This window comes from Eptesicus fuscus, chromosome 4 (genome assembly GCF_027574615.1).
Source record: "Eptesicus fuscus isolate TK198812 chromosome 4, DD_ASM_mEF_20220401, whole genome shotgun sequence".
Taxonomy (NCBI): Eukaryota; Metazoa; Chordata; class Mammalia; order Chiroptera; family Vespertilionidae; genus Eptesicus; species Eptesicus fuscus.
Window position 1 is genome coordinate 108,999,301 of NC_072476.1, and position 27,357 is coordinate 109,026,657.

A 27,357-nucleotide genomic window follows, 5' to 3' on the forward strand; every position below is an offset into this window, starting at 1 on the left:
GAGCGGGGGTGGGCGTCCCGGAGGAAGATGCGCAGAGCCCGCAGCCTGCGAGGCGGGGCCGGGAGGGAGAGGGGTGGGGACCTGGGGTGGGCTGCGCCCTCCCACCCCCAGCCTCTGCACTCCCCGCGCCACACAGACGCTGTCAGCTGCCAGCACCCCCCTTTCCGGAGGCGGGAGGGGGTCCAGGGAACCAGCCCCTCTCTGCCGGGAAAAGCGGAGGGAGACCCGGGCAGCCGGGCCGCGGCTCGCCCCCGCTCCTGGGCCATGCGCGCCGGCGTCTCCCCGCGGGGCCACGGGAGCCGTTCCTCCAGCTGAGAGCCCACCCCTGGCAACGCGGCCGCTCCCCGCACCTGCACCATGCCATGTGCCCCGAGGAGCCGGCTCGCGCACCTCTGGGTGCTGGCTCAGCTCCTGGGCCTCGGGGGCCCGGGCGACGGGGCGCACGCGCCGTCCGGCCAGGTGCGCTTCCGCGACCGGAGGCAAGGTGGGTGGCTTTTCTGTATTTCCGTTCAAACCCGGGGTGATCGTGCCCGGGGTGATCGTGCCCAGGGTGAGGAGCGGGTGGCTCCCTTCCCCTCCCCCCACGCGCTGAACTCTGCGGAGTTGTAAGGAAATCCGAGCCCGGAGCTCAGGAACTAGGGGTTCTGGGGCGTCAGCGTTTTTCGGTGAGGATTCCTTCCTTCTCCCCAAAAGTGAGGGTCCCCACCTCTCTGCGCCCATGCTGCCGCAGCCAGGGCTCCGGAGGTGGCGGGCAACCCCCCCCCCCCCACACACACACCTGCCTCCTTTGTGTCCCCTGAAGCTGCCTGGTTCAGCGCCCCCGTTTTCGGACTCTGAACACGGAAAGTGACTTTTCATCCAAGTCCCAGCTGGCCCCGGGCAGACATTGCCTTTCAAACTCTGGGGAGGAAGGGGAAGCGCGATCCCGCCCCCTGCTGCGGGAGGCGGCTGTGTTCTGGTTTCCTGGAAAGTGCAGGGCTGTGTTCTAGAAAGAACAGTCCTTCTGGGGAAACTGGACGCCTAGGGCCCACCTTGCTCTGCCCCACCTGCCCGGTCACAGCGGCTGCGCCGCTGGCGGAGTCTCCGAAGCCCCGATGCCCTAGAAAGCAAAGCGCGGGGCAGCTGTGACAGACCATCCGTGGTTGTTATCTTGTTCATTCTTTTTGACCTTTTTGACCTTTTTGACCTCACACCCTGGAAGGCTGGTCCTGTTGCCTCTGTTGGCTCATTGGACCTGCGGGTCGGAGACACCCTCCTGTTGGGCGGGGAGTTCGTGGGGGCTGGGGAGAACAGTAGAGCGATCCGGGCACCAGCAGGGCCAGGGCACCCGGGGTCAGCCCCCTGACCGCCCACCCCGCCCCCTGGTGCAGGGGCCGTGGGCACTGGCTCCGTTTCACAGGCCCCTGAAGCGTGGAGAGCTTGTGGGCCTGGCGCGTGGTGGAGGGAGGTCTGAACACAGGGCCTGACTCGGGGCTGGCCTCCTACCGTCCAGCAGCATCGCCCAACGGCCCTGCTAGGGACAGTGCACACAGGCGGGGACAGCACGCACATGTGGGGACAGCACACACAGGTGGGGACAGCGCACACAGGCGGGGACAGCGCACACATGTGGGGACAGCACACGCGGGGACAGCGCACACAGGCGGGCACAGCACACACAGGCGGGGACAGCACACACAGGCGGGCACAGCGCACACAGGCAGGCACAGCGCACACAGGCGGGCACAGCTCACACAGGCGGGCACAGCACACACATGTGGGGACAGCACACACAGGCGGGGACAGCGCACACAGGCGGGGACAGCGCACACAGGCGGGCACAGCGCACAGGCGGGCACAGCACACAGGCGGGGACAGCGCACACAGGCGGGCACAGCGCACACAGGCGGGGACAGCGCGCACAGGCGGGCACAGCGCACACAGGCGGGGACAGCGCACACAGGCGGGGACAGCACACACAGGCGGGGACAGCGCACACAGGCGGGCACAGCGCACACAGGCGGGGACAGCGCACACAGGCGGGGACAGCACACACAGGCGGGGACAGCGCACACAGGCGGGCACAGCGCACACAGGCGGGGACAGCGCACACATGCGGGGACAGCACACACAGGACACAGGCGGGGACAGCACACACAGGCGGGGACAGCACACACATGTGGGGACAGCACACACAGGACACAGGCGGGCACAGCACACACAGGCGGGGACAGCACACACATGTGGGGACAGCGCACACAGGCGGGCACAGCGCACACAGGCGGGCACAGCGCACACAGGCGGGGACAGCGCACACAGGTGGGGACAGCACACACATGTGGGGACAGCACACACATGTGGGGACAGCGCGCACAGGCAGGCACAGCACGTACAGGCAGGCACAGCACACACAGGCGGGGACAGCACACACAGGCAGGGACAGCACACACAGGCGGGCACAGCACGCACAGGCGGGGACAGCACACACAGGCGGGCACAGCACACACAGGCGGGGACAGCACACACAGGCAGGCACAGCACACACAGGACACAGGCGGGCACAGCACAGGCGGGGACAGCACACACAGGCGGGGACAGCGCACACATGTGGGGACAGCACACACAGGCGGGCACAGCACACACAGGCGGGCACAGCACACACAGGCGGGCACAGCACAGAGCCCTGGGCTAGCATCCCTGAAGCCCTGTGTCTGCTGACTGTGCTCAAGTCCTGGAGATTCCACAGCTTCCTGAGCCCCTCTGTCCCAAGACCGCCTGGGGCCACACATCCCCAGCGCCCCCTCCTGAGGGTTTCCACGCAGGGCTTTCTGCCCACATCGCAGAGCCCAAAGCTGCTGGAGCGCTCCCCTGCTGCGGGTCGGGCCCGGGTCAGGAGCCGCAGGCCCAGCCCCTGTGCTTTCCTGGGCCGCTGGGCCGCAGCGCTGGGCTCAGATGTCAGGCCGCCATTCGCCTGTGTAAACGGTCCGATACCATCTCCCACCCCAGTTTGAAAGAGCAGCGGTTGTTGTTCTTTGCAGAGCAGCTCCTTTGTGAGGAGTCTCTCCTCAGTGGCAGCACAGACAAAGCCTGGGAGCTTGGAGATGGCTGGGTTCTAAGACACGCATTCTCCCGGGCTGGCTTTCCGCTCTGCCCGCCGGCGTCGCCTCCTAGGACGTGCCGCTGGGTGTGGCGCCCAGGGCCTCGCTTCTCTCCCCTGGACCGTGGGAGATGGTCGCCCTCCCTGGCCACCTCGAGGGCTATGCACGGAGAGTGTTTGACGTGGGAGCAGCTGTAAAGTGCTCCGAGCTTATTAGCGATGGTGCGTATTTTAGGTTTTCAAAATAATTTCGGATTTTAAAAGCCTCTTCACCTACATAGTTGTCCTTAACCCTCATTTTACGCAGAGGAGAAGTTTCTGAGCGGAGCTCCATTTGGGACTGAGCTGAGAGGGCGACCAGTCAGAGCAGGACATGCCGAGCTTCCTGGGAGTAGGATGGCCTGGGTTTGCTCCCCGGTGAGCTGCCTCCTGCTTCACCATTAGCCCGTCTCCCTGGACTCCCACGGGAGCTCTGGTGACGTTGTTGAATTGCACCCACATTCTGAACATTGAAACTTGCACATTACTTTAGGTATCGCTTCTCCCATCCTTCTTGTTTTTACAGGTGAGGAAGGGGCGGTCTAGGTGGGCGGCCTGTTAGTCAATATGCATCCATGGAGCACCTGCCCATTGCTGTTTCACCAAAGGGGTGAAGAGTCCCACACTTGGAAACTCACTCAGACCCGAGGTAGCCAGTGAGGTTCTTTCTGGTTGAAGCGCCGGGCCGAGGCAGGATTTTAGACGGAGGAAGGAGTACAGAGATCAGTCCAGCCCTTCCCGGGACTAGAACCAGGCAGATGGGCAAACTCCTCAGTAGACTTTCCGCATGGCTCAGTTGTGCAGTGACTGCCACAGGGTCCGCACCAAGGATCAGAACAACCGGAAATACTCCTCTTGCTCACAGCACTCTTCTACAGCCAATGCCGCCCCCTTGGGTGTGCTGTTCCCTGGACTGTTTACAAGTCCCCGGCCACTTCTGTGGCCTCTTTTTCTCCTGAGAGCTCCATGAAGTCAACAGGGCAGGCACTTGACCCCATGTTAGAGACGTGCTCTGGGCTGCACACACATGTGTGGGAACGCTGGGAGCGTTGCCGTGTTTCAAACACAAATGTTAAGATCATGCACTCATACCATTTGCAAAAAATAAATTCTGCGTGGAGAAAGTGATTTTAGACATTGAAGCAGAATTTTTGGACTGAGCAGGATGTCCCGGGTTCTTTGTCTGCTGGAGTCTAAGAATGAATCCATGGACAGAAGGTGGTATAGCAAAGGTGGAAATTTATTAAAGAACTAGAGGCCCTGTGCATGAAAATTCATGCACTGGAGGGGGAGGTCCCTCAGCCCGGCCTGCCCCCTCTCACAGTCCGGGAGCCCTCAGGGGCAGGTGGCGACCCGGCGATCAGGGGAAGGCGACACCCCCATCACACCTCTGCTGCTGCCACTGCCGGCAGCACAAGCCTCGGCCAGCCCTGGTTACCTGAGCCTTGGGCTGCCCTGAGCAGCTAGGGGCTGAGAGGACTGGGGAGCTCTGCAGGCGGGCCCAGCCTTGCTGCATGCCTGCCACCCTGGCGGGGCTGAGGGGACTGGGCACCGCCATCTTGTGGCTGTGGGTGCCACCATCTTTGAGGGTGTGACAGTCAATTAGCATATTCCCTCCTTGTTGGCTGTGGGCACCGCCATCTTTGCAATGGTGTGAGGGTTAATTAGCATATTCCCTCTTTATTAGATAGGACGAGTACAGACTCCAGCGTTGGGAGGGGAAAGAGTCTCACAGCACAGACTCCCACATAGGGATGGGAAAGGGTCCGACTGAGTCCCTTTTCCCTGCGGCTTATAAAGGCTGCAGATCCTGATGCCTTGATAGCCCCTCTGATTGGTCACTATTCCCTTGGATTGGTTACTACAGTAACTTCTGAGCTCAAAGGTCAACCTCACATGGGACATGTGAAGTTCTCCCCCCACCCTCCTTCCTTATTGTTTTCCTATTCCCTTTGGGCTTTCTTCTTCTCCTTCTGGATGAAGGGCTTCCTTCTCTGTATTTTGTAAATCTAGACCTTTTGCTGTTCCCAGCTCCCCCATTCTATGGAAATGTACCTGTTGCAGCTCTTCAGCTCCCCCATTCTATGGAAATGTACCTTCTGCTGCTCTGCAGCCCTGTGCTTCCTCCATGGTCCCCTTGATTTCTAAAATGTCCTAAATCTGTCTTTTTCACCCCCAAAAATTCCCGTTTCAGACATTTTCTTAGTGTAGGAAGAGACCTCACAGTTTTGGTATTTTTTGTGTTAACAATAATGAGCAGGTTAATCACGGGGCTGGTGAGCAGATCCAACCTTCTGTATTTTACAACTGGGAAGGGACCAACGGCATTCTTCACATTTCCTCATGCGTGGTTTTCTAGGATAAAAATACAGTGGAAAGCTGATAGCCATCTGTGGAGGATAATTACGAAAATAAACTTCCCTCCCAGGAATGTCATTGCCCTTTCCAGTAAGGACTCTTAGAAATCCAATTGCTCTCTAAGATAGAAATAAATATGAAGAATAACCACAGTTTAACCTAAAACTTATACAAACCGGCAGGTGCACATTCTCTCACCTCCTTTCTAAGCGGAGGCTAGGAGACCACTTGGCGTTTGCTATTTTCAAAACTGCCAACAGGCTTCACTCACAGTTTCGCATCAAGTATCAGAATTGGTGGTTTCAAATTGAATTTTAGACACGGCAGGTCAGAGTGTTCAGGGCTCGGAATTATTTTCCTAAACCCCAGTGTGGGCCATGATGTCCTTAGGGTGCGTCTTCGCCTCCCCTCAGCTCCACGCTGGAGCTCAGCGGTGGGCCCTTGAGGAGCCCTCTGGCTTCGGTCGGAGGGTGGGCTCTGGGGTCAGCTCGCCCAGCACAAATCCTCACCCGTGTTACTATTTTTAAAGTGGTGAGAATGGAAGCCAAGACAAGGGACACCATTCATAATACCTTCCCCGCAGACCTGTAAGCATTAGACAAGACCAAGTCGGTGTTGTCTTAACGCTGTGCTTGACCATGGGAATGGTAAGAGTTAGGAGCTGTGACTATTTCCTGACCTCTTATTTCTCCATCCCTATCGCATTCCCTCTGAACTCTGCTTCCTGTTGGCCAAGGAATAGCTACCTAATTTTACAAACTAATGACGTTCAACCAGTGTCTTTAATACCAGTGAGAGCTAGTGAGTGCTCCTTGTCAGGCCTTGTTCTGAATCTGTTTACTGTGCTAATACATTGGATGAGCACACCACCCGAGGAGGGAGACACTGTTACCATGCCGAGGGCAAACACGAGGCAACTGTAGTTGGGCCACCCACATTAGCCAGACTCCGCTCATGGCCTCCTGTTGCCATCCACACCTGTGGGGTGACATGGCTTTGCTGCCTCCTTTGCAATAACATCAAGAGGCAAAGCCAGTCTTACCTCCCATTACTCTGCCCAGTAGAGGCAATTAGTTCCATTTATTGCTGAGCGAATAGAGGCCTCTTAAAGAAGTCAAGCAGTTCTCTGCTTGTTAGATCATCATCAGCGGGGGCCATGCTATTACCTCTGCTCTGTTATAATCTCTGCCAAGTGCAGCTGCATATATGTACATGAAGTACTGTGGCAAGAACATGATTTTGAAATAGGAAGTACACGATTTTAATCCAAGTTCTGTTGCATATTGGCTCTGTGTTCTCCCTTAGACTCAGTTTATGATATGGGGATAATACTCTATATCAAGGGGTTATTGTGAATACTGAATGAGAAGAGACTTACGGTACCTGGCTCATAGCAAGTGCTCATTAAATGGCTACAGTAATTATCATTATATTATTGTGCAGCCACCTTATGCTGGCTCTTTAAAAAAGCCATTAGGCTAAAGGCAACTTGGTCAAAAGCTGTAAATTTGTTTGCTCTTTTATTCTTTGGGAAATAGGTGCTTTAGCTTTTCATTTATACTTTTAAAAATCATGTTTAATACTTTGAGTTTATCTTCAGAGACAAGCATTTTGTATCTTAAAGGACGCAAGATCCGCTCCTGAGAGAGGGAGTCGGCATCTGGACATTGGCCACGGACAGGGGACCGCCGCACGGTGATGCTATATGCAGCTGAGTAAGACTCTCCTGCCTCTCACTTCCCCCCACTGCCCTAACCCTGGGGGAGCCAGGGACTTCACTACAAGCAGCAGAAGAGATGAGAAACACAGAACACTTACCCACAGGAGCCGCCTGCATCGCCCCACCCAACCTGGCCTTTCCTCTTAGGAGCTCTGAACTTGGAGGGGTGGGAAGCTCTGATAGATGCTAAAGAGCCCAGATATCCCTGGGGGAGTGGGCGGGGCAGAGGACTGAGTCAGTTTGACCCCTAGTTCTTGGCGTGGTAGCATCACTAATTTGTGCAAAACCCCTTTCTTGCTTTATTTATCTGTGCATTCCCCCCCCCCCCCATTCCCCACTTCCATTCTTCCTCTAGAAAACCGTGTTAATGGATTCCACATGTATTTTTTGTTTGCGTATGCCCTGGCACTCTTCGCAGTGTTGTTTCTGTGTGCACATAGTTTCCATGAATGTAAATCGCTCGGTATTAACTCGTTTTGTCTCGTGTTTTTCATTGAGCACTGCTTGGAAGATCTGCCCATGTCACAACATGGTCTGTTGTTCCTAGCTGCTGTTGGGAGCAATGGGTCTGGAGATTGTACACCTGGAAACTGAGGCAGTGTGTTAGCACCTCAGAGGGAAACGCAGTGCTCTGTCCCAGATTCCATCCCAGGTGGAGATGAGCCTCTACACAGCGTGTTTGAAGGCAGTTGTCTGGGGGAAAGGTCTCGCTTGCATCATGGCACCCAGCAGGTCCAGTTCTTCTAACTTACCAGCCACCAGCGTGTCCACTGCTCCGTCCATGCTGGGTGGGGATAAACGGTATAATAAACAAAAGGCATTGTGAACGCAGGCTATTCTGGGAGCTGCAGAAAGTAAGGACCTGGGGGCTGAGAGGAGGCAGAGGGAACTTCGACCAGGGACATCAGGAGAAAGAGGAGGGAGGACTGGAGTTGGGACTTCAAAGCAGAAACAGGAATAAATGGGCTATCGATAGGGAATGTGAACAACATAGTAAGTAGTTGGAGAAATGACTTGAACAAAGTGATATAAGTTAGAAAGTGCCAGAACAGCGGTGAGGAGGCCAGGAGGGAGGCCGCTCCCTCCCTCCCCTTCCTTCCTGACTGTTTTTGTTTTCTTTTTACCTATTTTTTTACCACAAGCAAAATATCAGTTTTAGTTTATCTTGCTGTTACTGGTCTGCTTTAAGTAGTCTGAAATCCATAGTGATAACTACTCCCGAATAGATTGCTCGTTATTCTCCAAGATCAAGATGAGGAAGCGGTGGCGGATCTGTGTGAGGAAATCAAGGTGCACGTGTTCCTGTGGTGGGAGGAGTGAGTGGTCCTGTATCGCGTTGTTAAAGTGGCAGTTGTCATATCTTGCACCCATGCCTCGGATCCTCATAGACTCACTTACCCTTTCATTTCGTATATTTTTAAAAAATAAAAAAGAAACACCCAAGATCCTGTGAGCTCCGGTATGGGACCACTTATGCTGTAAGAGGTGTGAGGGTCGTCAGAGTGTATATGACGTTGCTGTGTTTTTGCATTTTGTTCTTCAACCTGACTTACCAGGACCTTCCCAAGGTGCTTAAACTGCTTACTAGACAGGGAGGTACCACCGTTTGTATTGATGAACTCTAGACTTGAAATGCTCACGTTCGTCATACTGATCTTGCCTTCCTCCTAAAAGTATTCCTCATGCATCCATTCTCGCCTTAATTTGTCTCTGGTGAGACATCTGCCATCCAGAGCTGCGCCTTAGTGTCAGCTTCAATGGTCACGCCATCGCAGAGGGAGCCCCGTGTCAGTTGTTCAGGGAACTTAATGTTGACAGTATTTGTATGGTGGGAAGGATCTCGAACCTTCAAGTCAACAGTGGGGTCTTGTAATCAACAAGCTAAAATCCAGGTTCCAGAGGGAGAGCATTGGCCTTGCTACAGACCCAGCAGGGATGTCTGTTTTATTCTGTCTCCTTTTTTTCCCCCCAGAGAATTTCATCAAGGCCCTGCCAGAATACCACGTGGTGGCACCCGTGCGAGTAGACGCTCGAGGGCATTTCCTGTCCTATGGCTTGCACCCTCCCTTCACCAGCAGCAGGAGGAAGCGGGACTTGGGGAGCCCAGAGGACTGGGTGTACTACAGAATTTCCCATGAGGAGGAGGACCTGGTTTTTAACTTGACGGTCAACGAGGAATTTCTTTCCCAAAGCTACATCGTGGAGAGAAGGTATGGGAACCTGTCCCATGTTAAGATGGTGGCTTCCTCCGGCCCCCCCTGCCATCTCCGGGGCACAGTCCTGCAGCGGGGCGCCAGAATCGGGACCGCAGCCCTGAGTTCCTGCCATGGACTGGTGAGTACCTGGCTCCATCACCTCCCTCCTCTGTGTCCCAACCCCGAGCACCTTGACCTACACACTCACAGCCGATGGGTTCACAGATGCGGTCAACACATGTGAATTGAACACTTAGGATGTGCATGATCGTGGCCTCTAAATGCGTTAAGGAAAAGGTGCATAAAGTTAAAAGCCAGTAAATCTGGGGGTGGAGAGGAAGGGCCCTCGAGTACCAGGTGATTCCAGCCTGCAGCCAGGGTTGACACCACTGCTCTCAATGGCTCCCAGGCTTGGGAGCAGAACAATGGGACCTTTCCCATGGCAAATGGCCCCTGCAAGCCGGGAGAACCACCATGTGGGCATTTTCAGATTCAGAGTTCAGATTCATACTAAATTCAGGAGCTCAAAGAAGCAAATTTTAATTAACGGAATTATGTGGTAGTAGCCAAGATGATGGAAAATTTTTTAGATTCAAATCATTGAGTGATTTTGCCAGAAGAACCAGTCCACTGGGATTACGTGGGAGCCTTTCACACATAATTGGAGAATCAACGGATGTTTCTAAAAAAGGCACCAAGACAAGATGATTTGACTATGAGTGGTGGCTACATAATGCAACGTACAGGTCATGTATCATAGCAATGTACACTTGAAACCTATGTGACCCTATTACCATTGTCACCCCAATACACTTAATTTAAAAAGGCACCAAAAGCCCGATGAGTTTCTTTCCTTTCTGTGAGGACACAAGCTGGCTGGCGTCAAGTTCATTTGCTCGCGTGCCGTAATTGGCCAATGCCCGCCTAGAGTGGTCCTGTCAAAAGGGTAATGGTTGGGCTGGTGTCTGATTTTTCCGGATCACTTGTCTGGGTCCCGTCTCCAGGATATTCATTTTGCCTTTCATGGAGGGATGACCCACACTTAGACTCACAGGATGGCAGGCGTCGGGTAAGCTGGCGCTAGGCCTCCCGCCCTGAGTGGCATCTGGGAAGGCTTTCTGAGGAAGGAAGCTCTGTCATGTGCAATGGGACATCTGCCGCTCATCCCTGTGGCTCAGGAGGGCACAGGGTGTGCTTCAGATGTGGTCATCCTCATGCTAGAGGCTGTGTTCTCTGGGAGTTGTCTCTAATTTGAATTCTCTGTTGGAGCAGACTCAGATGGTTGCAAATTGAAGACCCAGAAAAGTCACCCATGACAAGGTGTGGGATGACCATCTCCCTCCATTTAATATCCTCTCACCTGGCTCTGTCCCCAGCCCTGGAGGCTGCCTTCAGACTGAGTTAGCCCATGTCCCCAGCTTAGCAGCCCTCCCTCTGTCCCTCTCAACCATTTTCATCACCTTTTCCCCCTCAACACTTCTATAGTTTCAAATTACAGAATTTATTTCTTTATATAAAATATGTTTATTGATTTTTTTTTCTTTAGAGAAAGAGGAAGGGAAGGAAGGAGAGGGAGGAGGGAGGGAGGAGAGAGAGGAGAGAGAGAGAGAGAGAGAGAAACATCGTTTGGCTGCTTCCTGTATGTCTCCTACTGGGGATCGATTCCACAACCCAAGCATGTGCCCTGACCGGGACTTGAACCAGCAACCTTTTGGTGCACAGGACGATGCCCAATCCACTGAGCCACAACAACCAGGGAAGAATTTATTTCTTTTGAACAGTTTAGTTGATTTGTTCCAGTCTCAGTTCTTTGAAGGAGGATCCGTGTTCTTTAATCAATTAGGCTCAGAAGTCACCCTCAGTGGGAGTTGTGACCTGTGAGCATCTCAGTGGGTGGCTTTGGATTTGCTGTTACCAGGGGCCCTACAGGGTTTGTTCTAAGTTAGTTTATTGTTGGTATTTCAGTTTAGATTTTGGTGCTTGGAGGATAGTTTAAAATGTTAGACTTCACACTTTTGTGTGATACAGGATTGGGGTTTAGACTCCTTATGGGGCCTCCCCTTTCACCAAGGGCTGGGTTTAGGTACCCACCACCCAGATTGTATATCTGAGTCTGGAAAAAATATTTGTAGTTTCTGTTCACAGTCAGGGACAATCTTCTCGCTCGTGCTTTATTAAAGTAAATACGGCTCTTGGCTCCGTCCTAAACCCAGCCTCAATTCCAGCCGTTGCTGGGAACTCAGTCCTGACCCCTAATCCGAGGAACTGAGTGTGGCTCTCTCCAGGATATGCAGCCTCAGCGCCCACTCACCTCTCCTTTCCGGTCCCTCCTGGCATTCTGAGGCTTCCTTTCTTGTTTTGAGCTCAACTATGGATTACAGTATTGAAAGACGTTATCATTCTTAGTGTGTGTTTATTTTAAGTTAAATGTTTTCTTTGAAGTAGTTGTAGATTCACATGCAGACGCCAGAATTAAAAGGAAGGGATCCCAGGGACCCTTTGCCCACCTCCCCATCCCCAGGGTAACATCTTGCAAAATTACTCTACACTCAAGATGCCCAACATTCCCATCACAGTCCCTCACGTTGTCCTTTTATGATCACAACCATTTCCTCCTGCCCCATCCCTCCTCAGGCTTACATTTTATATTTAAGTTTATGATTCATTTGAGTTAATTTTTGTATAGGGTGTGAGACTTAGGTAAGGATATCCTCTCACCTGGCTCTGTCCCCAGCCCTGGAGGCTGCCTTCAGACTAGTTAGCCCATGTCCCCAGCTTAGCAGCCCTCCCTCTATCCCTCTCAACCATTTTCATCACCTTTTCTCCCTCAACACTTCTATAGTTTCAAATTACAGAATTTATTTCTTTATATAAAATATGTTTATTGATTTTTTTTCTTTAGAGAAAGAGGAAGGGAAGGAGAGAGAGAGAGAGAGAGAGAGAGAGAGAGAGAGAGAGAGAGAGAGAGAAAACATCGTTTGGCTGCCTCCTGTATGTCTCCTACTGGGGATCGAGCCCACAACCCAGTGATTGGACATTTATATTACTTGCAAAGTGGTCATCCCGGTAAGTCTCAGCGTCAGATGGCACTGTGGAGGGTGGGCTGTCTGTGTGCATCCCTCCCTCCCTCCCTCCCTCCCTCCCTCCCTCCCTCCCTCCTTCCTTCCCTCCCTCCCTCCCTTCCTCCCTCCCTTCTTTCCTTTTGCCTGTGGGTATCCAATTGCTCCAGCACCATTTTTAAAAAAGGCTACCTTCCTTTTTTAGGATTCCTTCCACACTTGTCAAAAATCAGTTGGACCTAGTTTTGTGAGTCTGTTTCTGAGTTTTGTGTTTTACTCCACCAATAGAATCTTCATTCGATAGCTATACAATTAGCCTTAAACTCAGGTAGACTGATTCCTGCCATTTTACTCTGCTTTTTCAAAAACTGGGTTAGTAATGCTAGTTCCTTTGCCTTTCCATATCAATTTTCGAATAATCTGGCTACAAAAATCTTGCTGGGATTTTGATAGGAATTGCATTCAACTTAGATATTAATTGGGGCGGGGGTGGGGATTGACAATTGCTGTGTTTAATCTTCCATCCATGAATATAGTAGGTTTCTTCCAGTTCTGCCCATGAGACCGGCGTAGGCTTCCTGGTGGAACGGAAAGGTCCGTGCAGCTTGGTCCTCCCTCCTTCCCAAGGAGATGGTGATATAGCCTCTGAGGGAAAAGGGATGAATCCCACGCACATGGCATTTCTCACAGGACATTTCCCAGCAAGCAGTGAGAACCACCACGTGGGCATTTTCAGACGCAGATTTCAGATTCACAGTCAGCACAGGGGCACAAAGAAGTGAATATTAACTAATGGAATTATGTGCTAGTGGCCAAGATGATGGAAAATTTTTAGATCCAAATTATTGAATGCTTTTGCCAGGAGAACCAATCCACAGGGTTTACTTTGGAGCCTTCCACACATAATTGGACAATTAATGGATGTTTATGAAAAGGCACCGAGTGAGTTTCTTTCCTTTCTGTGAGCACACAAGCTGGCTGGCGTCACGTTCATTTGCTCACGTGCCATCATTCGCCAATGCCCGCCTAGAGTGGTCCTCGTCAAACCGGTAATGGCTGGGCTGGTGTCTGCCAGTCGGAACCAAGCCCTGGCTCGGGGGAAAGGGCCCATAGCCCCACGTGGAGCATCCTTTTCTAGTTTGTCTGCCTCGATGGGGTGCCTTTAAAACTCATCTGTCTGAGGAGGCATCTTCTAGGATCTCATCTGTCTCCCTGCATGCTTTCTCGCAATTTGCACAAATGTTTGCCACCACAGTCGCCACGGGGGCCCTTCCTGCAGGATTTGGCCCGGCTTTGTGGCCCCAGATGACAGTCCCACGGGAACGCCCCCCGAAATCCATCCCCAGGTTGTTTCCCCGAAGCCTGAGGTTTTCAATTTCTTTTTTTTTTCTTTTTTAAAATTAGAATTGAGGTACGGGATAGTTCCAGGTGCACAGCCCAGTGCCTGGACATTTACATTACTTCCCAAGTGGTCATCCCGATGAGTCTCCGTGTCAGGTGCGCTGTGGAGGGTGGGCTGTCTGTGTGCACCAGTAACAGGTCCTTCCCCGTTGTGCGGCAGCAAGAGGTGACCACTTCCCAGCAAGAGGTGACCACTCGCCTTTGGGTCAAGGGGAGGGACAAGTGTGTGTCTAGTTCCTGAAGCCACGGGGTCTCTGCTTCTGGTCTCCAAGGAACAGCTCGTTGAGCTGAACAAGGGAGGAGGCCTTCTCGCGAAGACGCTATTCACAGGCTCAGGTCCTAGAAGCACGTGCGGAGGAGAAACGTGTCCACGCAGACCCCACAGCTGCAGTGAGCTTCCCTGCCGAGCTGCAGAGCCCGCGGCCGGGCTGAGGCAACCCTTGTTTCCTTGGGTGGCCATCTTTACATCGAACCGAAAATGTGAATTTTTGTCACCAGATGGAAGGTGTGCGCCAAAAAAGAGCTTGAACCTTCTTTCTCTGAGGAGGCAGGGCACTGAAGCTTTAGAATAGCTTTCCAGCCTTTACCCAGCAAGCTCTCCGTTTTTGCCAGGAGATTCGATTACAATAATTTTAACTCTTTACATCGCATTAGGTCCTAATTTCCAAAAATGCAAAATTTCAGTGTCCTCTGCGTTTTGCTGTGTAAATGCTACAAATGAGGTGAGTGACGTCTAGAAACTTGTGCGATGGCGCCTCTGGAGAGGGTGTATGTCGTACCACCACAGGACTCCCTCCCTCCTGGCTGGCCGTCAGTCCTCCTGGGTCCTGTCCGGACAATCAGAGAATGGGACGGGCCTGCCCTCTCGCTGGTGAGCTCAGCTCAGCCGGGCGTGTGGCTGGGGAATGAGCCGCTGGCAGAGCCGGCGGGAAACTTTCCCGGTGGCTTCCAGCCCTCTCCCCCCCCAGGAAACGCGCATCGAGTCCAGGGAGGCCTGTGTGTGGGGTTTGCTGTCCCTCACCCGGGGTGGGGGGAGGGCAAGAAATGCTCTGTGCATCGCCTAATGCAGCTCCCCACCTGAAGAATGTGCCCTGACCCCTGACCTTTGGGATGGCAGGGCAAGACCCATGCTCACTCAGACAGGAGATGAGCGGGGCCTCTGGCTGGGGGAGGCCCCCTCCCTGTTACTGCTTTGTGTTACAGGCTCGTAAACACAGGGGGTCCCCCCGCCCTCTCCGTCTTCTGCTTACTGTCCAGTTCATTGGGCTCATTTTGTGAGGTCCCAGCCTGATGGGTTGGAAGTGAGAGAGAGAACGGAAGGGAAGAGCCTCTACTTAAAGGAGCAGCGTTACTTTTTTCTTTTGCTGGATCTTGAATTAGGGACCTTCCCTGTGGTCCTGGGAGGGGCTGGAGAAGGGGGTTGTGGGAGACAAGCGGCCAGGGATCTGGCTATTACTGGGCGAATTACTTGGCTCACAGTCCACGCCAATGCGGCACAGAGATGCCACTGCCTTCCCCTGTGTCTCTCTCCCGCAGGCACTTCAGTGTGAACCTCATTTCTGTTTTCATGACAGACGGTGAAGATTAGGTGTCCAGGGTTTTCCATGATTAATGGCTTAGTATTTCTCCTGTGTTTTTTTTTTTTGTTGTTGTTGTTGTTGTTTTGATGCAGCGTGAATTGTAGGTCCAGGGAGTTAAATATCAGCTTTCAGAAAGATCTAGTTCCTTTCAAAAATGTCTCCATTGACTGACAGATTTTAATAAGGACTTTGAGAAGTGAGAAAATAGGAGGTCTGGGTTTATGCTTTGGTAATTGAAACACTGTTTTGTGTGTCGTTGTTTTTCTAAATCTATTTTCATTGATTTTTTTTTACAGAGAGGAAGGGAGAAGGATAGAGAGTCAGAAACATCCATGAGAGAGAAACATGGATCAGCTGCCTCCTGCACACTCCCTACTGGGGATGTGCCTGCAAACAAGGTACATGCCCTTGACCGGAATCGAACCTGGGGCCCTTCAGTCTACAGGCCGACGCTCTATCCACTGAGCCAAACCCGTCAGGGTGAAACACTGTTTACTTGGTTGTTGGAGACGATCTTTGAGTGTGACCTGACTGGTTGTTTTTCTTACTGGGATGACATGCTTTGCCTCCTTGAGTCTGTGATTTGAGGGGACAGGGTCCTTGCTGCCAAGTGTGAGGCCCATGGACCGGCGGCCTGGGCATCACCGAGGAGCTTGTTAGGAATGCAGAATCTCGGGTTCTACCCCGCTCTGTTCAATGGGAACCTACGTTTTAACAAGATCCCCAGGTGGTTTGTGTGTGCATTAAAATTTGGCCCATCAAACCCAGAGACACTAACTCCATCTGAATACGCTGTTTTGTGTGTGAAATCCCTTTGGCAAACACGGGAACGCCTGATGATGCCCAGAAGCAGTAGTGGGGGGGGGGGGGGATGCTGCTGTTCTCATCAGTGTGGTGAAAGGGTGGCGAGGAATCTTAGGTGATGTGCTTCAGAAATGACGGAGGAGATCCCCGGGACCGTGGGAGCCAGGGAAGGTGGGTTAGAGGGGCCAGCTGTGCCCGTGGTCATCGTTGCTACTCTCCTGTCCTCTGCAGTGTTTTGTTATGTTAGAATCCATGGACAGATCTTACCACGACAGCTTCTCTAACCTCTTTATGTTCTATGATTCTTAGTCTGCTTTTAGCTTTCTTTTCCTTTTCTTCCCTTGTCTTCTAATACTATCATTTTCTATTTAAAATCTTTTTTTTTTATCCTCTGACCCCATTGAGCCTGGCTGATGGGCTCTAAGATACTGTATAATTGGCATGATTTCTGTGATCGAATATTTTTAGTCCTTTAAACTCTTGAAAGATTGCTTCATATTTTCTAAATTTGTGTAGCTTTTGCTCATCATGGAAGTCTAGACACCCATGTGAGTCTCCATGAGGTGTTGGGGGAATTTCCATGTAAGCATTTCTGTGCGGATGTTGTGGAGAGTAATTAAAATGCAATGTCATTTCTTATGACAGTTCTCCCTTTTAAAAATGTGAGAGATGTTAAGCTGAACCACAGATCCTAATTTAGTTGTGACATTTAAAAAAAAAAGATATTTTTATTGATTTCAGAGAGGAAGGGAGAGGGAGAGAAAGATAGAAACATCAATGATGAGAATCATTGATCAGCTGCCTCCTGCACATCCCCTACTGGGGATTGAGCCCACAACCTGGGCATGTACCCTGACTGGGAATCAAACCTTGACCTCCTGGTTCATAGATTGATGCTCAACCACTGAGCCACACTGGTGTTGTGACATTTTAATGTTCTTAGTTAATTATAGTTTTTGTATTGAACTCTTTATGGTGTACAACTTTTAAACTTCTTAAAAGTACGTTTTCTGAGAGGCAAGCCTCGCTCAATAGGAAATCTGTTTCCCTGGAGAAAAGTTACACACGAGGTTTCTCTCAGTAATTAATTCTCAGCAGTGTTCTGCTTGTAGGAAGTGGTCACTGAGGAATGCTGTGATTGAAGGCAGATGTTCACTGCCCTTGACCTCTCTCCTGATTGCCTTATTATCAAATCCACACACGCCTCTGAGCTTCTTTCTCAAAATCATCATACCCTCCAAGAAGCACCAGGCAGAGAAGTTAGTGCCGATGCTGGGAAGGCAGCAGGAAGAGCTCAGCCCAGGAATCCCATTCACCTGGAAACAGGCATTCCCTCCCCTACAGGCACAGGTTCCTATAAGAAATGGATGCTTTCCAAGAATTTTTTGTTGGACCCAAGTGGTCAATTGTTGAAAGGAATTTGTTTATTTGTGTGGGTGTGGTGAGCGGAGCTCTTACGATGACTTTCTTATAACGCATTGGCTGAATGCAACGGAAATGGGACCTCCCCTCCCCTGTCCACCGCCACATCAAGGTCCATCATAGTCCTGTTGCTTTGGTCTCCAAAGCATAGTTCAAGTCCTTCTCTTCTCCCCTTGTCCACTCCCCCTGTAGTCCAAGTGCCCCCATCTCTTACCTGGTCTCATTCCTGGTCCCCTTGCCTCTGTGTGGTTCATTCTACACAGAAAGCCAGGTTGGCCTGACAAGAACATAAATTGGGGCTTGTCTGTGCACTAAGCCCATCCAGTGGTTACCCATCATTTTTAGGACAGATCCAGATGCTGCAGGGGCCGGCACCACCTCTTCTGCAGGCTCTGGTTTTCCCGTCTTCCCGCTGGTCCTCAGGCTTCAGCCACGCTGCCTGCTTTGGATGTATTTGGTTGCTGCTGTTTTGGGGGCAGAACGTTCTTAAGTTCACCTGGTTCCTTCTGGTGCTTCCATTCTGTGCTTCCTTGTCACCCCCTCTGAGAGTCAGCTGAGCACCCCATGTCAGGGCCCGCCCCATTCATTCACTCGGCTTTCTCACTTGGGAGAATGCTGTGAGTTAGTTTAATGTAGTGAGGATGTGGACTTCAAGAAAGCAGAAAGCAAACCAGGAATAGTTATATTTGTACTGAGCTTCTGTAGCACGTATTTGGGTCTCTGCACAAACTGCCTAGATAGATAGATAGATAGATAGATAGATAGATAGATAGATAGATAATGGGTGGGTATTATCTTTTATTTGATTACTAGAGGCCTGGTACACAAAATTCATGCACGGGTAAGGTGCCTAGGCCTGGATGGCAATCAGGGCCAATCTGTGGGGCAACTGGTGGGGCAATCAGGGGGGGGGGGGGCCCTGCTGGCACCCGCCTTGGCTGGCCTGGGGCCTGCGGGCTGGGGGCAGCTCCTGTGTTGAGTGTCTGCCCCCTGGTGGTCAGTGTGCATCATAGCAACTGGTCATTCTACCAGTCGTTCCACCGTTTGGTTGATTTGCATATTAGACTTTTATTATACAGGAGGATAAATTTTATCCAGGTGGGGGAAAAATCTTGCACTACTCTGTATTTTCCAATCCTGAGAATGTTGCACATAGTTAGTTTCTCCAAACCTCAGTTATCTTAAGTCCAAAATGGGGAAAGTTAGTGTAAGGACCACACAGATCGTGTTTGACAATTCCTTACCTGGCTCCGTGGTCTCTTAGTAAATGAACTAATTTGAGGGGCGGGCTGCATGGTCTGCTTTCATGATTCAGTGAATACTTATTGTGGGCCCCACGGGGGATGTAGTAGACTAGCCATGGTGCTTTGTGGAACTTCCGGTCCTGAGAGCTCACGAATGGGGCTCTGATGGTAGGCTGGGCTCCAATCCTGGCTCGGCCACTTATTAACTGTGCAGCCTTGGACAAGTCGCTTCCCTGAGTCTCATTTGTAAAAAATAGAATAGCCTTCCTAGGTCGTCCTGAGAATGAAGGGATAGTATTTGAAACATGTTCAGCAGCGTTCATGAGTGATGGAAAGTGCTGAAGAGATGGTGATTTGTCTTTATATTCCATTGCTCTTACTCTGGCAGGTGTTGCCACAAGGTCAGGTGATTTTTCTGCTTTTTTTTTCTTGTCTCTCTTCTCCCCAAGTGCCACCTCGGACTTAACTGTTTCCAAGAATGAATCCTGTCATCTTGAGTATCAGTAAGGCCTCTCAGCCTTTTCTTGTGACCTAAATATGTATTTTGATGCAGGCATTTGAAAGAAGAATTCCTGGCCAACAGCAGCATATGTGTATGAAGAGTGGGAACATGGTGTTCTAATCCTCCAGGGAAATGGTGACATCTGTCCTGAATTTCTGTTTGCCCAGGGAATTGGGGTGAACCGTGTGTGTGAGTGTGTGTGTGTGTGTGTGTGTGTGTGTGTGTGTGTGTGTGTAGGGGGTGTGCTAAGAGGGGTGGATGTAGTGGATGGGCTTTACCCTTCGGATTCCTCCATGGGGTTTTGTGGAGAAGGGCAGGGCCCCCGGCCCTCTGGAATGCAAGCCAAGAGTTCGTAGACGGTCAAGGGTTCCTGAGCGAGGAGTCAGTCATTCCCTGACACATACCTGGCAGTTGGCTCCGTGTTAAGTATGTGGCTTTGCAGGAAAGTCTTTCTATGTTTCCCCAAAAATGCAAAGAACTTGTTTTAAAAATAACCTTTATTGTTTTTTCTAAATATAAAAGTAACAAATATTATTGTAGAATACTTGAAACATTCATACAAACACTAAAGAGAAAAATGAAATTCTCCCCTTAGTCCACCACTTTTGAGCCTAAGTCCAATGAAGTCACTTGGTTTAGCGATTTGTGAAGTGAAAAGCAAGTAGTGCTCTGTGATCTGAAGTGCACTTGGAACTTACTGGAACAAAGTTATTTTTTTAACACATTTTATTTCTGCTCCTTCCCCATCACACCCCTACTGTAGTTATTCATCATTATCATCTCACACTAATGTCCATGTGCCTTCAAAAAATTATGGGACACATCTTTTATGCATGGTGAATTTTGTAAAAAATACATTTTTATTTATTTGAGAGAGAGAGGAAGGGGAAAGAGAGAGAGAGAGAGAGAGAGAGAGAGAGAGAGAGAGAGAGAGAGAACGAACCATCTGCCACCTCATCAAGCCTGCAACCCCGGCATGTGCTCTGACCAGGAATCGAACCAGCGACCTTTCAGTGCACAGGATGATGCCCAACCCACTGAACCACATTGGCCAGGCCCATGGTGATGGTTTTTCAATAGCTATTGTATTCTGGAAGATCTATTGGAGAGACACAAGTGTGTTCCGGGAAGCTGTGCTAATAAGAGGACTATATTGACTGAATTATAAAAAAGGAAGAAGAAAACTTCCCCAAAGGATGGGGAAATGAGCAAGTGGCCTTTTCCCTTCACACTTTTCAGTCTCGTCTCTGCCTCCGACGGATGTCTCTGGTGCATGGATGAGAGTCAGAAGGAGTGAGCCTTCTGTTTATACTGATATAAATGGAGGCAAGGCCCGGGTATGGTTAAAGATAGGGAAATGCAGCACTTTTGTTAGCCGTCCTTTTAAATAAGCAAACCTTGCATCATGGTCCCCAAATCCAAAGGGGGAAATGCCACCCCCCTCCAGTGCTCAGCAGAAATATTCTCTCTGAGCATGTGCCCTACCCAATGGTAGAAGCTGTGCATGTCATGTGTGTTACGGAGTTTTGAATGCACAACCCATTTGCCTGAATGTCAGTTGAGTGGAACTCAATTGAAACAAGAAAAGGAAACTCCATTCTGTTTGAGAAAAATTCCAACCACACTGATTATTTCTTACTTTAATGTTGAATAGATGTACTGTGCCCATGGCCATAGGCTTTTCCCCTCACAAAAGTTCATTTGTTTATTAAGTAACTAATAGCAGGAGGTCCATCTTTGCGAAACGTGGTCAGGTGGAAGCTCCCACAGTGCAAGGTGAGGAAGCTCACGGTGGGCTTGCACAGTGAGTCAGGGCACTGCTGAGAGCTGGGTCAAGGATCCCCTCCCCACTTAATTATTCCGTCCAGCAGCCTCCCTGCCCTTCCACAGAGCCCCACGTTCTGCCTTCAGAAAGCCAACTGCAGCTACTGTTTCCTCTTCTTCCATCTGAGCTTTGCAGATCATGTCAGCGGCAGGTCACTGATGGCAGTGTTGGTGGCCACCCGAACTCTGAGTCTGGAGCCCACAGACCATGCCGCAGTCTTCAGAAGGGGAGGAGTCATCTTGGTGCCATGCCAGCTGCCCCTCAGGGGTGCTGTCTCCCTGATTTATCATGGGGCAGGACCCTCCCGGGAGTCAGGAGGTACTCAAGAGGGCCTGCCCCTTCTCCATTTTGCAGGGGCCTTGCCCGGGGACAGGGCTTTTGGGACCGCCTCTGCCACCTGGGGTTTTCGTCTTGAGGAGCTAGTCGTTTGCCATGGCAATGTACTTTGTTCCTGTGACAGGAATTGTGAAAAGCAGCCGGAATGAAAAGGAGATAAGGAAGGCATCAGCTTAATTTGCACCCATCATCCTGTCACTAATTAATCAGGACAGCACACATGCCTCACGCTACCTCCCATGTGTTTTGGGGAGTGAGAAGGCATCTAAGATGAGGGGTGGAAACGTGACCCTTTGGTTGGAACCAGTGATGTGCCTCTTGCTGTTAGTTAAGATGCGGTAAATCCAGCAACATGTTTGCCTTCAGCTGCGGGACTGCTGTGTGGGCTAATTAGTGAGGCATCTTTCCCAGGAAAGCTTGACGTAAGGTCACTGTTTACTTTTGCTGGGCTGATAATCACCATTCTTTAGGAGGCAGTTAACAGAGTGTTTGGTGATGGTTTCTGGGGCCAGAGTACATGGGTTAGCATCCCAGTTCTGTCCCCTTCTCAGAGTTTGATTTTGGACAAGATATTCAATCGCTATTTGCCTCAACATACGTGGATTTAACAGTAGCTATTTTAAAGAGCGCAGATTCGATGAGTTAATACATATGTGCTTAAAAGAGTATCTGGAACAAAGTAAATAGTATTTATTGTTTTCTCCCATTGTTATTGCAATCCCCCCCATTCTGATTCTGGGCGTGGCCCATCTGAACTATGTGTGTGCGCGCATGGATGTGTACTTCATAAGGCAGGAGAGTGTTTGCAGCACAGCCTCAGTGGAAGTCACTTTGAAAAGGAAATTACATCAGGAACCAAAGGCCTGCAGTGAGTATGGGCTTTCCTTGCAGAAGCTGATGAGGAGGCAGAATTCTTTAACCAGTGGCTTTAAAGCTGTTAGAACCACCCCAACCCCAGGCCTTCTTCTTTGTTCTCTGTGAACCAGCTGCTCTCTTTGGAATGGGGGGAGGGTGGCCTGCCCGCTTCCTGATTATCTTCTCTTTGGAAGATAAATATGATCATGTCATTGGGCCGGCCTTATGCAAAGTGCGACAGAGATCAAGTCTGCGCTCCAGTTGTCCTAGTCGGTTCTTCCTGCCACTCTTTCCCTCTCACCTCCCAGCTGCACCGTGGCTTCCAGGAGCCTGGCTGGGCCATTTCACTCAGGTCTGCCCTTCCTCAGATCCCTCATCTTCATCCCAAACGTCCCACTCTTTCTGCTCTTCGAAGCCACAAAGCCTCATTCCAAGTGGGATGGCGGGGAATGGCTGCCTCCTCTTCCCCGTGATGTCTGTTGGCACCCAGGTACCCCGGCCTCTCTCCCCGTCTGGGCAGCCTCCCCTGCCTTCCTTCAGAGGTCAGGGGTCAGGATGCCAACGTTTCATTGAGTCGGAGGTAGAGGCTGGCCAAGGAGTGATGGAGGGGCTCTCTGAACACCACCGAGGAGCCTGGGGCGGGCTGTTGCCATCCCTCAGTGGGTCTAGGCTTCCCATCACTGGTGCCAGTTAGGGTCCCCCGTGGGGAGAGGCTGGGTTCTTCTGAGAACAGAGGGAAGCTGGTTGGCATTAGAGTGGGGCTGGAATGGGAGGCTGTGTCCTTGGTGACCATAGCTGCTTAGGTCAGTGACATCTGCTCACAGCTGTCTAGAGGAATTGTTTCCAGGGCATGAGTTCAAGGGAACAGAGAGCCCCTGGGAGGAATTAGTTATTAAGACCCATAGGGGTTAAAGGGTGGCCCACAGGCCAGGGGTCAGGCCCTCCTTCCATTCAGTTCTTGGGAAGTCACTTCCAGGCGGAATTAAAAGCTGGGGGGAGCCCTAGCTGGTTTGGCTCAGAGGACAGAATGTGGGCCTGCAGATTGAAGGGTCTCAAGTCCTATTCTGGTCAGGGCACATGCCCGGGTTGCGGGCTCGATCCCCAGTAGGGGGCGTGCAGGAGGCAGCCGATCAATGATTCTCTCTCATCATTGATGTTTCTATCTCTCTTCCTCTCCCTCCTCTCTGAAATCAATAAAAATATATTTTAAGAAAAGTTGGGGGGAGCAGCTATAGCAGGAAGTTAGTTGAGTGCTGCCTTGGGAAGGTGGGGAGGGAAGGTCCTGGCTGACGAGAAGAGAGGAGGAATGGACACTTTCCCCCAAACCCTTCGGAAGGGCAGTGAGTTGAAAGTATCCAATGGAAGATCGGGTCTGGCCAAGGCAGGTCAGGACGCCCGGTCTCTGAGCCCAAGTCCTGCAGAGGCCGAGAGCCTTCCCTCCTGCTCGGTTCAGTGAGGGTGAGTGTGGAGAGGCACGGCTGGGGGGCGGTGCTTTTAGGGGTTCCTCTCCATCACTGACAGGCTCCAGCCTAGTCCTCTGTGCCATTGGTTGATCTCATTGGGCCTCATCGGTTTTGTGATGAAAAGGATTTGAAGCTGGAATGACAGGTGCTGGAATGGAACACGTTCAGAACAGCGTGGTTAATGCCAGCTGCTGATGTCACCAGGGCTGACGTGGTGCGTGTCAGCCTGACCCTCTCTGCTGTCACCACCCCCGAGGAGAAGGAGCTCCGGTTTCCAGTAGAAGCTGCTGAGGGATTAGTCATGGTCACACATGGGCCCGGAGCATGGCAGGACCGGCTCGCTGAGACAGACCCTTTCCACCTCTTCCCACCAGCATCTTGAGTCACTGCGATGCCCTCCTCCGGAGGTGGGGCCCTGGCTTCTCAGCCCAGCCCACACCCATGTTTCTCATCTTCTCTCTACCCAGGGTGACGGTGTTCAGAAAACTGGCTTACAATATGGAGAAGCATAAAACTAGAGTTTCATACAAATCTGGACTTGTGGGTGAAAGACTGACTTTCGACCTTAATGACATCACAGAATCCCTTCACAGCACCTAGATTCGTGTTCCATTGAATAGCTAACGGGGCGACGCTGTGCTCACAGCAGGGGCTGGGCCCCCTTGGCCGTCCCCGCACCACACTGACCCGGGGAAATCCTCTCCCGAGTCCTTGGTCCCTTGGAAAGGGCTTTATAGCTGTGAGTTCAATGGGGTTCATTAACATTCCTCCTGCAAAGCCACCGTCCTCCTCCTCGCTCTTGACTTGGTCTGGGAGTAAATAGATCCTAGCACTCACCCCTCACCCGACCGGTGCTGGAATGAGCTGCAGGAAGCGATGCTGGCTCCTCTAGCTGAAGTCAGTGTTCCGAACGCCACAAAAACACCCTGTTTTTCGAGTGACTTGACTTCGTCAGGCTGCCTCATCTGTTCCCAACAGCCTGCCAACTGTTGTGGGGGGGGAGGGGGTGTGCACCCCAAGATGGGGTTGATGTTGTTCACCACTGGCTTTGAAGCATTCGCTTTTCAGTTACGTTGGCCGGGTTCTGCTGGCCTGGGCTGCCTTCCTGGCCTTCTGGTCGCCCAGGCTCCCCTGCACCCTCTGTCCCAGGGCTCCGCCTGGCAGCAGGAAGGCAGCCTCCTGGCTCTGGAGAAGAAAGATCCGCCTGAGATGGCCAGGCTTCCTCCTGAGTTCACGCTCAGGCGTTGTGGAGCCAGCCCCGCCTCTGCCCATCGCTTTCTGCAAGCGGTCCCTCTGGGAAAGCACAGAGGAGGACACGGGGGGCCAGGAAAACATGGTATGCAGCCAGAGTGATTTGAGGTTCCCTCTTTTTCTCTCCGCTTGTTCCAGAGGGACATCAGGGCTCTAGTCACCTTACGTTATTGCCATTCATTGTTGTTGTGCCTCCCGGGAGTAGTAGATGAGAATAAAAATGCACGTGGAAATCAAAGAAAAACCCTCTGGCATTCAGACTTTGAACTTCACGTGTTCAGTGAATTGTTACGGGTCTTAAGGAGCGCCTGCATAGTTAGGTATGTTTGATATAGTATTTTCCCAGGCCCCACCATGCTTCCATCAAAGCAGCTCTGTTTTTAACTATGTTACATGTTTGTATGTCCGGGCGGCTTCCCCTGGAAACCACGTGTTCTGGGAACCTGCCGCCAGACTCTCGTGTCCGTTCCTGACTGCCCCCTTCTGTTCCAGAGCGCCTCCAGCTCAGCTAACCTCCGCAAGGGACAGGAACCACAGCCAAGGCTGCGAGGCGGGAGCTGTGTGAAATGCAGTGTTCGGGGTATCTCAGGGAGGGCGCATTGTTTTGGTAAAGGGTCAGATAGTCAATGTTTCAGTCTTTGCAGGCCATGCGGTCTCTCTCACAAGGACTCAGTTCTCCTTTTACAGTGGGAAAGCAGCCATAGGCAATACGTAAATGAGTGGGCATGACTGTGTTCTAATAAAACTTTATTTACAAAAACAGAGGGGCCCATAGGCTATAGTTTCCCCCCCCCTCCCCCCAAATTATATCATTTAATTCTCATAGGAACCCTATAGATAGAAACTATCATTATTATCATCCCCATTTTACAGAGAGGAAACGGAAGTCCAGAACTAACCAATTTGTCTAATGTCACACAGCTAAGAAGTAGGAAAGCTGGCTTTGGCTTTCCCCATGTATCTGCAGAAGTCAGCTCTTATTCCTTAAGCTCTAAGTCCTCCTGACTACCGCCAAAGAAATAATGTATTTCATGTTCAATTACTGTGGATTGACTGGGAAGTCTAACCTTCCTGATCTACGAGTGCAAAGTTCTGGCTGTATCTGTTCACCCATTTCTTCAACATAAACAAGGCCCTCCCTGGCCCCTCCCTCCCTCTGAGACCTTCCTGCCTGGTGGTGGCCACGGTTGGGGTGTCATCAGAGTTGATTCTGCAAGTGCTGCCCCCAGCCGGCCTGTCAGCCCCCAGCAGCCTCCTGAAGGGCTGAGAGAGGGGCCAGGTCTTTACAAGGGAAGCGATGCGTACGGTTCCGTAGACTTTTAATTTACATGGATGACACAGCTATTTAGAATGCCAACCAATTCTGTGAGTTATTAAGGATTATTAAATTTTATATTCATAAGCGAAAATTGATGTGTTCCCGATGCTTATTAAGGACTCTAATTTGGTAGCTCACTAAGAAGCCCCGTGCCCGGTGATTCCTGGCATCATAGCTGAGGGCCCTGCCACCCCACCCTGGGGTGCCGTGGTTCCGCAGTTTGGGAACAAAGGTTTCTTACTGGTGTACCATCAGGCGGTACTTAGGTGTTTGTTTGGTTTTTTGTTTTTTTTGCTACTATCCTTGCTTTGTAATTCAGAAACCGTGCTTATTATTATTACTGTAGCTTGTTATTTGCTATATAGCTAACCAAATAAAGAGCATCAGGAATATTTCCGACATATGTTTTCAAACAATGAGGTGCCAATTGGATTACCCATACTGTGTTGCTCAAACTTTTGTGTATAATCTCCTCCCGATTTGCTAGTAATGTTATCACTATTTTTTCATTACACTTTTTTTAAATGGACGAGTTAAGTGAACTGTGACTCGCTGGTCCCCACCGAGTGGACTGCCATTACAAACGTTTCCGTGTAGTGGCTCAAAAAGAACACTGTTTTCCTGAGCACACTGCCATGAAGCGTATCAAGAGGCAGACCCTGAAGGGACGCACTTAGGAGAGAAGTAGGAAAACCAGTTCATTCTTGACTTCCCCTGGAAATGTCTCTGACTCTTATCACTAACAACTTATCGGAGATGCCCAGGTGGAAATAGCACACATTTTCATCTGCCTGGCTCGGAAGAGGCTTTCTTTTGAACACTCCCCTGACGGCACGCAGACAGCGGGCAGAGGCTGCGCCTGGCCTCCGGGGTGGCCGGGGGAGGCTCCGTCCCAGGGTGGCGTGTCTT

General features: G+C 51.2%; 1 protein-coding gene across 1 annotated transcript in view; it reads left to right on the forward strand.

Annotated features, from left to right (window-relative positions):
• Positions 1–214: 214 nt before the first annotated feature.
• ADAMTS12 (ADAM metallopeptidase with thrombospondin type 1 motif 12) overlaps positions 215–27,357 on the forward strand; it is a 180,630-nt gene continuing 153,487 nt past the window's right edge. Inside the window, exons 1-2 of the mRNA XM_008154813.3 lie at positions 215–484; positions 9,166–9,527. Coding sequence (XP_008153035.2) covers positions 358–484; positions 9,166–9,527 — 489 coding nt within the window. The 5' untranslated portion in view covers positions 215–357. The remainder of the gene's footprint in view (positions 485–9,165; positions 9,528–27,357) is intronic.